The 14,883-nt window shown below is 39.0% G+C and overlaps 1 protein-coding gene across 1 annotated transcript; it reads right to left on the minus strand.

The window, feature by feature from the left end:
* Positions 1–1,727: 1,727 nt before the first annotated feature.
* On the minus strand, positions 1,728–4,692 carry uts2r3 (urotensin-2 receptor 3). Its single transcript, XM_026317347.1, has 2 exons — positions 4,460–4,692; positions 1,728–2,931 (listed from the first exon to the last, which is right to left on the minus strand). Exon 2 carries the CDS (start codon positions 2,859–2,861, stop codon positions 1,728–1,730), a length of 1,134 nt encoding a protein of 377 aa, XP_026173132.1. The 5' UTR covers positions 2,862–2,931; positions 4,460–4,692.
* Positions 4,693–14,883: the final 10,191 nt, after the last annotated feature.

The raw sequence follows: 14,883 nt of genomic DNA on the forward strand, positions 1-14,883 counted from the left end.
CAAATGCTTTTGGTATGTGTCTCTTCAGCCTGTTGGTATTACTAGTCCAGTAAAGCCCTTTAGGGTTTCACAGCTTCTTCTGCAGTCTTCAGATTTTCTTTTTCTTCTGCTAATGTTCTCATATATATTCACTTTATGTCTCAATAAATTAACCGCAAATTTAACTTGGTTTTCCTTGCATAAATGATCTCATTTTACATTGCATTTAATGTGATGTCACTCACTTAATGAATATCAAGTCAAACACAGTAAACTACAGTTAACAGTCAAATTGAATCAGACCAGTGCTGTTCATTCATTTGCTCTGGATTTCTATTCAGAATGTGTATCTCCTTCCTTCCTTCACACACTATTTTGTAAAAATATTTCCCAGGTTTTCACCAAATTGAAAATCACAATAAATACCCAGCATTTTTAAGCACCCTCCTGACTCCCCCTCAAAAAAAAAAACATGTTTTTGAACAGTGCACCATATTCACGTGATACCCCACCGTCCCTTTCCATCCCATCATCCCATCCTTACTCCTCTCTGTCAAACAACAATATTTGCTCATCTGTGTCAAAGAGCAGCAGGGTTTGTGATACAGTACAGTGCAGCCTTTGAGTCGAACAGACGGAGACAGGCCATTACTACAGGAAGACACAGAAACACCAGCCAGCGTGTATAAAAGAACGGGGAAGACCTGCTAGAGTTGCTGACACAGACAGAAACATAAATGCAACTCAAGACTACTCACTAAGCAGTTTTGGATTATTGTGTGTGTGTGTTTTTTTTTTTTTAAAGAGCCAACAACACAATGAATTAAAGATAGCATCCTCTTTATTCAAAGCTATATATTATGCATAATCATAAACATAATTTACTGTCACCACAAGTTAAGCCCATGCAAAGCATTGCATGATTCATAATAAGTATATTTTCAAACACAACATGCAGGTCATGATTATAAAAAAAAAAAAAAAAAAAAAGTCAGTTGCTTTAGATATGTCGGGGTTCAGGGGAAGCAAACAAAAGACTGTTGACCTGCTCAGAAATAATTCACTGTGTCAACAAACAATGTCTCAGAAAAATGTCCCAACAAAGTCCTGACCAGTTACAAGCAGTTGTTCAAAAACAAACATTTTCTTTGATAGTTCTCTGGAAACAGGCAGAAGAAGTGCATCAGGGATTTACTGGAAACGCTTGTGCATGTGCAACATATGGCATAAACTCTGCTCTCCCAATATTAGATATCACCATGTTTTTAATGAAGGACAAAAAATGTTCTTTTATGTTATAAATGCAATTACTGTAATAGTCACTTATGTAAAAGTGACATTGTATAACTTTGCCATCAATAAAGCATTTAGAACTAAAGTATCAATATGTAAACTTGGCTGCTACAGCAATTAAAGACATTATTTGATATGACTATCAAAGAAAAGAAATTGTTTGCTGGTAAAGCATTAATTAGGTGACACTTTACAGAGATGTGTTGTTTTGTTGGTGAAACCCAAATTTTACTGACATTTGATCTCCTAATTGGAAATACTGTCAGTTCACACATTTATACAAAGTGCTATCATTTGTGTATGATTGTTCTGTTTCCTTAGTTTGTAAGCTAAGGATAAATCAATGGTCTTTGGTACTAGTTGTGAAACTGAAAGCATTCATGTACAGTACATTTTCACATGTGTGCACATAGTACACAATCACATTATTTTATTTACCATCAGAGGAACACAAACTACTGTAATGGACTGCTCTTGCGACAGAGCTGATTTACTGAAGTCAGCGTCTGCCGGTTGCGTCTTCGTTTTCCGGTCAGTAGCGTGTAGAAGAATGGATTCACACAAGAGTTTCCGTATGTCAGGCCCGTGAGGATACGATTCACTGTCACCTGTGTCCCCACTGGTACAGTCCGCAGCATGTCAGGCTGATACAGAGGTAGCAGCTGCCAGATCCAGAAAGGGAGAAAGCAGGCCCAAAACGCCAGGACAATACCAAGGATGAGGAGCAGGACTTTGGGTTTGGGAGCACGGGGAGGACAAGCAGTACTGCTCCCACTGGCCCAGGCTGGCTTGGTCTGAGATACCCAGTAAAGCCGGCCCAGAGTAGCATACAGTGCTCCAATGGCCAGCCCTGGACCAAGGATACTGGTGCAGAACAGCACACTCAGATAGGCTTTGGAGCTCTGCTCATCCCATGCTGGCACACACAGCTGGCCCTCCTGGTTCTCCCCATCCTCCAGGTGCAGGGTGATCATCATAGGCAGACTGAGAGCCACAGCCAGCCCCCAGGCTAGGCCAACACGCAAGAGGCCGGAGGAGTTAGAGGAGGTGGTGTGCAGGGGATCAGCCACAGCCCGGTAGCGGTCCAGGCTCATGGCAGTGAGAGTGAAGATGGAAGCATGCATTGTCAGGAGGTCCAAGCTCAGGAGGAGGCGGCAGCCCAGTTCACCAAAGGCCCAGCCAGACGCCAGGCTGTCATACACAATGAAGGGAGCGGTGAAAAGGTAGAGCAGATCAGCAAGCGCAAGGCTCAGCACCTGGAGATGAAGAGAGGAGGAAGAGGAGGAAGGGGAGATAGGGGAGGTGGAAGGGGAAGAGGAGCTGGCAAGGCATGATGGCATGGGTACCCTCATTAGGCAGCAGGTTGGCCCAGCGCCACGTCTTCTCCTGCGCCTTAGAAGGAGGCCTAAAGTGTACAGGTTTCCTGTGATGCCAAGCAAGGAGAGGAGGGAAAGAAGTGCACAGAACAGAGCTGTGGATGCCAGGCTGGGTGATGGAGAGACGGATGGAGAGGAGGAAGGCACAGAGGAATTGGGGATAACAGGGAATGTGTATGGAGATGGTGGAGGCAAAGAACCTGAGAGTTCCATAGTGTGAAATTAGGAAATGTTTTGAAAGTTATAGCGAAGGCAGCCAGTGAAGGTCAGTCTGTTTGAGAGGCTAAAGAAAAGATGCAGTTTCAGCATAGACAGAGGATGGAAGAGGGGTGGTTCCACAAGAGGAAACAGGTGGAGAGGACAACAGAAAAAATACATGGTTAGTTTTTATCGCCACCTTCCTCTTTGTTTCTGGGCATTTAATTTGTTTCACACAGGGGTTAAAGTGCAACAAAGCTACAAAACTGGTTTAGATTTCTGCCAGTACTGCAAAGTGATTTATGCACAGTATATTTGAATAGTGACACCAGATAAAGTAAATAAAGTCGTTGAAACATGCCAGCAGAGCCACGATGGTTTATGTTTAAGCAGAAACCTGCTCAGCTTGGCGCAACCTGTACAGTTTTATAGGAGGCAGGCCAGGCTGTCATGGTTTTAGTAAAATAATTGGATTGTCAGAGTAGGAGGGCTCCGATTGAAGGCTGTAAATCTACACTGAAACCTCCAAAGGTTTATTCCATCTTAAGGTCAGCAATTGGGTAACAATTAGGATAAGTGAGGTATGGGAAAGTTGTAGAACTAACGTGCCTGGCTCTTGAATTTCCCTTAGGTTAGTAATAATATCTATCTATCTATTTATCTATCTATCTATGCAAAGTTTAGTTTTTTTTTTTTTTTACAATTCTTGGTTTACGTTGTGCGTTTTGCGCACCAGTTTTGGAGCTGAACCGGTTTACAATCTGCCGAGTCAGTGGATAGCGCATGAGCCGGTAGGAACTGGGGGCTGGCGTTATGTAGGCTAATATATGTATATGTATAATGATTTAATGTAATGTAATCCAATTTCTTTTTTCTTTTTTCTTTTTTTTTTTTAAAGAAGCTGAAACTATCCTGCTGCTGACAGTGGCGACGTACATTACCTCTTTTGTCATTTTATCAATTTTGATAAGCACAGGGGTACTAGTTTTCGTCCAGAGAGATTATCTTCTGGAGAAACATAATCTGCAGCGACATCAAAGCAGACAGAAACGGCCTGTGACACATGGTGACCCAGCACCGGGGTTAAGAGCTACTGTTGAACTGTAGAGGAGCAGCCAAACCCCCGCGGTGCTGCGCGCCTCCATACGTTATCGGCTTCCTTTAAATAACAGCTATGGCGTAGGCTTATTTGTGACAGAGCCTTTTGACACGGAGGGTTTTCTTTATTTTTATGTGTCAGATTGAATCTTGGAAAAAGCAGTGATATTTGATGCAAACTTTTTTTTTAATGCGTTTTGGGAAAAATAAATTGATGATGATGGTTTTTGTCAGTAGGCCTTACAATCCGCATGCAGTCCTGGCCGCACTGTTAAATAAAATTTAAGTTTAGAGCACTTTAAATATTTAGCATCCACAAACTTTACAGAGAACATTACTCTCACCTTGATATAGGTTATTTTGCGAAAAACAACAAAAAGCATTAGCCTACAGTATTGCATAATGGGCCTATTTAGGGGCCTTTATCAATGCGAAAGAAAAAAAAATATTATCCATATAGTCCACAAAATATTTATATAGAGCTAGTTATCAGTTCTGCAGTATATTGAACTTACCATAGAACAGTTTAATTCCAGGCGCTGTAAAAATATAATTCCGTGGATTTGTTTGGTGAAAAGGTTCTTTTCCCATTTTGAAATCTCCTTTTGTCGCTCATTTGTTGCGTTGAAATCCCTCTCACTTCTCCGGGCACAACATTAGGATTGTCTTTATCTTCAGCAGGAGGAGGTGGGGCGGTATGATATGGTGATAATCTTCCTCCAAACTTTGTGATCCAATCTGTGCGGTCTGTCCTGTCCGGTCTGTCAGTGCAGTTCTGTCTCCTCACTTCAGTCTTTGATGTGTCCGAGTCAACGGGAGAGGAGTGTGTGTGAGTGGAAAGAGGGTGGGATGAGATGCTGAGTGAGGGGGCTTAGCCTGCATATTAACATGAAGCTGCATTGGCCTGAGGTGAGGTCCACAGAATGTTTATTTGTTCATTCAGTGAAAGCATCAGAGCAACAGAATATATAACAACGACTTCCTCATTAAAGATTATACAGTCCAGCAATACTTATTTTACTTATTAAGGTTATTTGAAAAGCCTCTTTTGGCCCTATCGAATGGGATTTGTGGTTGAAATATGTTTTGAATATCAATGTGGAAGCTAAATGTGTTTTATTCACTTAATGATAATCACTGGCATTTCAGACATTCCAAGTAGACCAGCCCACAGCAGGTCTATGTAGTCATACATGATTTTAGAAAACAGATAATATTGCTGTCTGTTATAAATATGGATATTTTATGGCTAGTTTTTAGTTTTGGAGCAGTGGGGGCATTTGCAGGATGTTTGATCATGGTTTAATGACTCTCCACTGGTTTTAGTACCTTTTGAGGCAGGCATAAATCTCACCATGAACACACTGCAAAGACTTTCCATGAAAGGCAAGAATCAGACCATAAACGGTATTATGACATCTAATTTTGGCAAATAATTGGATGTTGTATAAGGCACAGATATGGCCACTATATTATTTTTTGAAAGGCACCCATTTACCGTGGCAGATTTATGAAATCTGGATGTTAATTTAAAGAGAGGATATTTCTGTTACAACGCTGCTGATGCATTTTGAAGGGGTGATGACCTTTTTTATTTTTATGACTGACCTACTGTTTCTTTCTATTTTTAATTTCAAAGCAGTGAAACTAAGGAAAGTTATTACAATGCCATAGGCTCTCAAAACAAAATGATGTATTAATTGTTCACACATCCAGATACAAATCGCAATAAAAAGAATTAAATACTCAGCAGTACATGAGAATTACTCCTGATGATATTTTGACTATGTTTTTACAGACCTGGATGGTTCCATCACTAGAAAAATAACAAATTATCCTTGTTCCTTTTTGGACCCTATACTGGTTTTACATAAAGCTACAGTCTCTTAAATTCTTAACACAGAGTGAACCATGGACAGTCCATATAACTGACTTGAACCTTTACAGCAGAAACAAATAAGACAAGACTTTGTGAATAGATCCTTTTTCTGCTTGATACCTGAAAAATGTAAAGTTATGGATGGTTCATTGTTCCAGTGAAACTGAGTTAGACTCTCTAGAGCTTAGACTGTCTGTGAAAAGGCCAGTGAGAGACAAACCTACCCGAGCTAGTGTATCATTTGCTGTCATTTCATGACGCACTGCAGTAACTAATGCACTTCAGCTCTGACCCAATGTCAATACCACATCAGCTCATGTTCAAACACGCAGCGTCTCACCCCAAGAGGGATTTATACAGCGATTTAGTGTTTAAATTATAGAGGAAATTAATTGTCCAGTGTTCTTGCCTGTATCAACATTTTTCCATGTCAGAGACAGGTTTAACTGGTGGACTTAATAAGTGGCCTGACTCTAAGCTCTGACAACATCAGAAAAAAATGGGTCTTTCAGCAGTTATCAAAAGCAACTTACAGTTGCCTGTTATCCACCAAGTTGTTTTTGGCTTGCAGCTGTAGAGTCCACAGCTGTGGTTTGCCAGCTTCAAGAGGCTGAACAACTTGGAAACGATTTAGCTGTGACTAGCCAGTAAAATGTGTAGGCTGTACGCTTCATGGCGGTGGTGGGGAGGGCACATCGGCTGCTTCATACATGTGCTGGCATACATAAGATAGACAGAGACAGGCAGCAAAGAAAAGAGAGGGACTCGGGGGGGGGGGGGGGGGGGGGGGACATACCTATCCCCATGGGGTGTGAGGAATTTGAACAAATACCTGGCACAGGCATGCCAAAATAGGAGAGAGGGAGGAGAGGACCATGGAGGCGTGAGAAGCCTAGACTCCGACAGACAGGTATAACATCTTAGTAGATGGAAATATAGGTGGAGTAGTGTGTGAAGGTGGCAAAAAAAAAAAAAAAAAAGGTTTTAACGAAGCAATATCAGGTGTTCTCTGGGTCTAAAATTTGTATAGAAATGGGGAAAAGCGAAAGTCATGAAGTGTGAAACCAGATATTTGGAAATGGATATTCCTTAACTTTAACATGCAAACGTCGAAGGAAGGAGTGGGGGATAGGAGACTAAAAGGGTCTGAGTACTGTGCTGTTTATTTGTCTTTGTCAGAACACATCAATCTCAGTCTGTGCAGACACATTATATAATTTCTAATTACATTTACCTGAGCTATGGGCCTTGTTCCAGTGCTTTGACCTGCAGTGTATGTGTTTCCCCCCATTAATTAGTCTGCATCAATCTTTGTATGCAAATATAGAAGGCGGGTGGCATAAAGTACTCGTGCCTTCTTTGCTTTCCTATGCTGTTATTTTGAGCATAGCAGGTAAAAATAGGACCGAGTTGGTGATTCTAGCTGTGTACAAAACTATGTTGATTTAATAACTGTCATCAACATGTGTTTATGACACATGGGTTTAGATTTTGTTTTGTTCATAGATGCTGTTATTTGCATAGTCAATAGTCATTTTTGCGATATTACATAAAATGTGGTCAGCAATTCTTTAACCATTACTGCTGTATATTAATATATGAAGAAGTTAACAATGTCTTAAATTAATATTATCAATTTGTAGATTATGTTTTTGATTGATTATCAGTAATAATTTAGTCTGTAAATTTGTTTGTCCTATTCACAATTTAAAATCTTTCACTTGCTTTTTTCATTTCAGCTGTTCCATTTACTTTCAGTATGTCAGTAGAAATCAGTTATAGCACATGACTGTGTCAGTGACTGGATTGTGTATAGCCTTCACCTACACTGGCCTTTTTCATTATAGTAATTGTATGCTGATCATAGGGAAATGTACCCTGCAACATATTATAGTCTGGGGTTTCTGCACCTCAAATGTCAAGGTATGAGGCCAGATGGTCCCTGAGGTGTCTTTGTGCTACTGGGAGTTTACAAGAGGTTGCACATGTAAAAATAAATTGGAGCTTGAGATCACACTCACACTCCCTTGGCAAAACAGACTTTATTATTCTGTATATCTTCATCTATTTATGCAGCACACCCAAAAGAAGGGGCTGTAACATGTCTAATCAGTGGGTAGTCACAGTTTGACAAATGTCTAACACTATAACCGTTCCCTAACCTTCGCCTGGCTGTCCTTGCTTTCTTCGTTCATTTTGTTAATTAGCTTACCCGTTTCTGAGCAAACCGACTGACAAATTGCCTGCTGGTTGACCGTCCTCAGTATTGTAGCCTTGATTAAATGGGCGGACGTTTTCGCATGTGTGACAAATGGTTGTTGGACCAGGCTGATTCACAACTTATGATGAGTTATTGATTCCCCCCCTTCACCCCCCACCCCCAACAACCTTTTCTGCCTGTTTGTGTTTATAGCCAAGAATCTGTCCGGTGAGTACACCATGATATTTAGTGTGGCTATGCTCCCTGATTTGATGCTAGTCATTCCTTTTCATATTTTTTTGTACTACTTATTTAATACATCATGTTAAATAGGATTTAATTATGCTGTGATTGTGAAAATGATAGAAAACAATAGTACTGTGAGGATTAGTTGATGGACAGAAAAACTGTGGTTCAGTTGAATAGGAAAGTGTATCCCAGTTTTTGACTAGTATTGTTTCATTGTGTTTTTATATATTTTTTTTTTTAAGCAAAAACTAGAAGCATTATCAAAACCAACTCTCTGGTTCCAGCATATTTCATATTTTCTGAGTTTCTTGGTGGTTAAGTGGCTTCTTAAAGTATTCAGACCCCTTAATTCTTTACATACTTCACTGTACATTTACTCTAAATAACTCATAATGATGCACGAACACAAATTTATTAAAAATCAAAACCTGAAATCTTTCATTTACAAATGTCTTCAGTGGTCAGTACTTTGTAGAAGTCCCTTTGTCAGTGATATTGCTTTGAATCTTGGATTTCAGTAGCTTATCCCATTGTTCCCTCCTACACTTTGCAGATTGGCTTGGAAGTGTGTGACCCGCTAACTTCCACAAATATCCTAATGGATTTAAGTCTGGCCTTTGACTGGGCAACTCAAGGAACTGTCCTGAAGCCACAGCAGCATTGTCTTTGCTTTTGGACACTGTTGTGCTCAAAAGTGAAGTTTTGACCCAGTCTTTTTCTCCCTGTCCTTGCTACTGAGAAGTACCCCCATATGCTGACACCACCATACTTCACTGTATGGATGGTTTTAGCAGGGGATGAGCAGTATCTGGTGTTCCCAGACATACTTAAGAGTTTCAATTTTTCAAACCAAATCATTTTTTTCCATGCTCTCTGAGTCCTTTAAATGTCATTTGGCAAACTCCAAGTGGGTCGAGGCTTCCGTCTAGTCACACCACCATAAAGGCCTGATTGATGTGAGATTGTTGTCCTTCCAGCAGGTTCTCTCATCTCTGCAGAGGACTTCTGAAACTCTGTTATAGTGATTGTTACATTCTTGACCAAGGCCCTTCTTGCTTGGTAAGTCAATATGGCTGGACGGCCAGCTCCAGAAAGGAACCTGGCGATTCCAGTCTTCTTTTCTTGTGGTCACTGTGCTAGGAGGTACAATCAATGCTTTAGAGAAGGTTTTATACTCTTGGTTTGGTCTATGTCTCACTACATAATTTTACTACAAAGGTCTACAGGTCTGAAGTTCTTTGAATTTCATCTCATGTTTTAAGGCCTGTCATGCAACATGAATTATTAGGCCTTAACACAGGTGTGTGCCTTTTTAAATGTACACAGGAGGACTTAATAAAGTTACAGTCTGCAAGCAATTTGGAGAGGAGTAAAGATCTTTTTGAAGAAGTATAAGGAATTGGAACATAATATATCTCAAACCAATGGTGCAAAAAGAAAAAAATGCAATAAAAATAGAATGAATAAAATAAAAGAGTATGATAGAAAATGATAAAGATATGAACATTCATGTACATGCATAGTGGCAGATCCATGACCTATAGTGCAAATAGTAAAAAGATTTATTTGCCTGAGACAATGCAGATAATTTGGCATTTATTTTGCATTTGAAAATATTCAGTTATTAAGAAAAGTTTCTAGCAGACAAATTAAAATAGCAGCTTCAAAAAAAGGTTAAAGGACTCTTAATGCAGCGTCCTCTTAATCAAATCTCACAAAGAGAAATGTTTGTCGTGGGCTAGGAGATACTTCAATACTAATTTTCAAACTGTTGTATTCATATATGGTAGTGGTACATTGAAACAGCTCTAGCATCCTCAATAGAGGCAGAAACTATACAGTACAATTTCAATTGATTGGAAAGTTATCAAAGTGATGTCAAAGAAGTGTTCATATATTAACTCTGAATAATATCTCTAGCATGATGTAGCGTTTAGTCAGCTTAGCCTCCCACTATCTTGTCTGAAGTACACAGGATCTTTCTTGTGGTGGCCCCTGAGGTTTCAGAGAGCAGACACCACACACTGAACCAATACGCTTGAAATCAGATCAGTCTTTCACAGGCCTAAATCTATTTAGCTAATAGTGAAGTACACTCTTACTTGCCAAACCCTTACTTACCATGAATATATATGAATTGGATACCTTTGTCTGGTTTGATCTGGTTACCTTTGTAGCAAGGCAAACTATGTGGGTTCCTACTTCAGGGTCTAAGTCAATATTTTAACGTGGCAGGTTTAGGATTAAGAGTATTCAGCTGTCTGGTGCTCAACTTTTGTTTTTTCTCTTTGACTATTGGCCTGACATTGACCTATGCTACTGGGTTCACAAATAACCTTTTACTTTAACTAGGAACTTCTGTAAAACCTAATTAGGTATTTACTTACCTAGGTATTTTTTCTCTCTTGTCTGTTTAGTATCTCTCAAGTCATAAAACACCCTAAGGTGTGAAGCTCTGCTCTTTCAGTGTCTCCACAGCTGCTCATTTAAAATCTTGCACTGTAATTAGGCCAGCAGAAACCAGGTGTGTAGCTCCTGGTCATTCTGCAGCCATCCAGTTTAATTAGTGAATTGGCTGTTTCAGATGAAAATTTCCAGATCCTCAACTTATGCACTGCTTTTTAACTCCCAAGCTCAGTTGACAGATGCAAAAATTTGTTTTAGTCCGCCCACTGCTGGCTCAAAACCAGTATTGCATCCCTACATCCTCATATCCTCATCCAGTAAGATAACACTTGATTCCCCTCCTCACATTGTCACTGAGGTGCAGATGTTCCCTTCAAATGATAAAAATTGACAAGTAAGCACCACATCGAGTTTCCAAATTTCCAAATAATTTGTTATAAATACCACTGTGTGAAAGGAACCTATGGTCAGAACTGAACAGTGGAAATATTGGCTCACTGTTCAGCAGTAAAAAAAAAGTGCTGCTTGTGGTTCTGTACTAGATGCACATATTTCTTATTTCAGGCTGCAACTCTAGCGCCAGTTGTTTACTACAGTCAAATCAAAGAGATCAGTCAGATATCAGTCACACAAAAAGCACACAGTCAAAAACTGTAGCCTCAGATTCACAAGTGCACAAACAGCACAACTAGGCAAAGTTTATAAAAGGAATAAACACAGGTAAATGTATTTTTTCCACAAATACAGAAAGGTAAAGTAAGTTATGAACAATTATGGTGCACAGTGAACTTAAAAAATATTGTTAGACCTTATAGGACAGAATTAAACAGCTAGGCCCTACTCAGATGTAACTGTTTAGTTTGGTCATTTGGTTAATTACTTCAGTCATTTAGTGTTGGAATCATGTAAACAAGTAATCCGGGGCCGCTGTATCACACACACAAACTGTAATTTAATATCGATGAATCAGACATTTTGGTATGACAAGGTCACTGGCAGTCCGGAGGGGCGCGTGCTCTGTCTTTGGGGACGGATATCATCGTGACGTCAGCGCACTCACCAACCACCTGAGGGCTCGCGCGCAGTCCACAGGACTGCGGGACAGCTCGCGCACGGTTTCCACTACGCGCTTTAAAAAAAAAACGTTAAATTCGCTTAAAGCAGGAAGTAAAATAATACCAGCTGAATTAACGGGATGAAAATGTCAACGACCGGTAAGTCCTGACTGAATTTCACGGCGCAGAGAGTTTTTAACAACCACATTTTTTTTCTAAAATAGTTTTAAATTGTTCTATTTGGCCGTCACTGTGGGAAGCTTGTTAATAAACTCGGAGTTTCCTAAAACCTCTATAGCTAGTAACAATGTTTGTTGATAGTAACACTGTTTAATACTGAACTTCGGCTCCAGTGGTTAACGTCAGCCTACTTACACTTTGTGTTTTTTCAGTCTTTGGAAGAGTGAGGACATATTTTAAAAAATGGTGAAATCAAAGTTTATTTGACAACTAACGGTCCTTAACCAAGATATTTAGTTTTCATTCACAGTGAAATGAAAGTTTAAAAATTATAATTTTACATGTTAATCAAATTTTCCCTGAAGGAAAGAAATAACACAATCCCACTGTTTAGGGAACAGTGAGCAATGAAGCATTGGCCCGAGACAACTGAACAGATGATGTGGCCAGAGAGCCCTGTTTATTGAGACTTAATCCTTTTTTGTTTTTGTAAGCTGTGAACTGAGAAGACACTGCTGTATTTTGAAACGCGTTTTAATATGATATGATGTTTTCTGAACAGTACAGTAGTAGGTAGTATCTACTGTACAGGTAGGTAGGCAGGTGCCTACAGTGCAACAGTGCTAACACTGGTAAATGAAGCAAGTTTAAATGAAGGAGCCAGGCATGGTTCAGGGTTTTTCAAGGAGGCACATGGGGTAATTTATGAGATGACAGACATTTCTTTCTCAGCTGATTGTCTTTTAAAAAGTACTTGTGATTCTATTTTGTAATGCTTCATTTTTAATTTATTTTAGCCCCAGCCATCGGGTAAGGTAGTCAACAATATGACTAATGATGTTAGAAAAAAAAAAAACAGCTGTTTAGTACCATACAAAAAGTTTAGGCATGCAAAGGTGACAACATGGTCAAAATCAATAAAGCAGAAGCCATTATTTTACTTTTAGTCCCTATAATATATATTAAACGTCATGCCCTGTTTTGTTTGTAGTGTCTTGGATATTAATTATTCCAGTATAGGTTAAACCATAAATTCAAGACATTTGTAGAAAGACAATTTTTACCAGTCAAGCAGCTTTAGGAATTTCAAAAGAGGTGAATCGAGTAATATATAACACTATTTTAAGATGTCATTTAGTGATACTGCAGTACCAGTACTCTGATATTGCTTTTAGCTTCAGTTGTACTTTAAGAAGTGATATTGTAACTGCTCATAAATCTACTTTCCGTATTTTTTTTACAATTTGCAATTCAATGGAAATATACATGATGCAAATATCTGCAAGTAGCATCTCTTTGTGCTGTTTTTGGACACAATGAGTAAAGGCAGCTGATGTCACAACATGCTGTAGACTGCAACTTGCACATAGAAATCTATGTAATACAATCCAAAACAACCAACCAATAAAGGCTACCTTTGGGACATTTTTAAAAAGATTAAATTAGTGATGATGTTTCACAGAGGTGTTAGTTAACTCAGTAGTCCTTTGTTTATATTTGGTATATTTTTTTCAATGTTGTCAGTATTTTTGTAAATAGAAGAGGCTGAGTTTTAACCAACACATTGCAACCTGCAGCATCTTAACTCCCCAGATTAACATTTGGTTATCACACAATGACCTCAATCACTGCACACAGCTGGGGGATGGACAGCAGGACAGCAGAAAAGTTTCAATTAGAAGGAATAAGGCCCTGAGCCAAGATGACAGCACACTTGTGCTTATGTATTCATAAGAGTGTGTGTGTTGTTCACCAGGTTATCACATGTTTTCCCAGTTTATAGCTCACAATTGTTAACTAACCATCCCTAATCATACACAGGGACTTAGTGGTGAAAATAATAATTGTCTATATTTTTTGGCTTACATTTCAAGTTCATCTAAATGTTTGTGATCATTATAATCAAGATAGCGTATTAATGCACTTGGACCAAGTGCAAAATTCAGTGAGTGTTTTTTATTTCAGTGCTATATATGTGAAACAGTTGCAGGTTAGTTGAAAATTGCATGTGAATAGAAATGTGAACTGTGACAGTTTGTGTCAGTCTTGTGAAAGACTGGAAACCTGTCCAGGGTGTACATATAAAATGTGAGCTGGTATCAGCTTCAGCACCCTGCAACCCCCCTACAAGCTAAGCAGTATAACTAATGGATGGATAGACCAGATTGTGGTAAAACTATCTAAGAATATATGCAGTTCATAGTAAATGGGTAGAAATACACAGAACACTGCTATGGCTTTTCCAACTTCAAACCTTTTATATTATAAAATCCTGTGTGTGTTAAATTAAACTAAAAAAAAAATCTCATATGCAACCCCAGGTTGTCAGTCATTATTTTGCAATGAAACCCTTCATTATTTAGTTGTGATTGTATAGACATACTTGATCAAAATTTCACTTAATTTTAATTTAATTTTTACTCTGGTGCTGAAGTTATTGCAACATATGAACGAAGCCAACAGATCAACCAATACACTCCAGTGCTATTGATCACAATGGCTGAAAGCTAAAGGTCATAGAACTTTTGTAATGTGTGTGTGCATTCATTTGATATTATCTTGCTTTGTTATTGCAATTGCTGCAGTAGTCCCTTTGTGTGCTTCAGTTATGATTAAAATCTGCCTTGAGACATGATTTAAATATATTATCTAAACCTCTGGTAAAACAGACTGAACAGAATAGTCCTGAGATAGAGAGCAATGTGACAGACACAGAGAGAGCCAATCTGTGCCCTGGTTTCTACGCTGCACTGATCAATATGAAGTATTGATGTCTCCATATTTGCATTGTGACTTTGCAGTGTAGAGGGACACTCAGGGCTTTTGCACATTTTGTCCACAATCTTGATTACACTTCCCATAATCCCAAATTAGTCACACATAAAACACTACACATCAATATTACTACACTTTTTAAAACATTAAGCAGAGGAACTGTGGCAATTATGTGTGACAATGAGCCAAAAGTGT

Source organism: Mastacembelus armatus, chromosome 16 (assembly GCF_900324485.2).
Source record: "Mastacembelus armatus chromosome 16, fMasArm1.2, whole genome shotgun sequence".
Lineage (NCBI taxonomy): Eukaryota > Metazoa > Chordata > Actinopteri > Synbranchiformes > Mastacembelidae > Mastacembelus > Mastacembelus armatus.

Bases quoted from the DNA above. Each gene is read 5' to 3' on its own strand.
- uts2r3 (XM_026317347.1), bottom strand. From the start codon at position 2,861: ATGGAACTCTCAGGTTCTTTGCCTCCACCATCTCCATACACATTCCCT.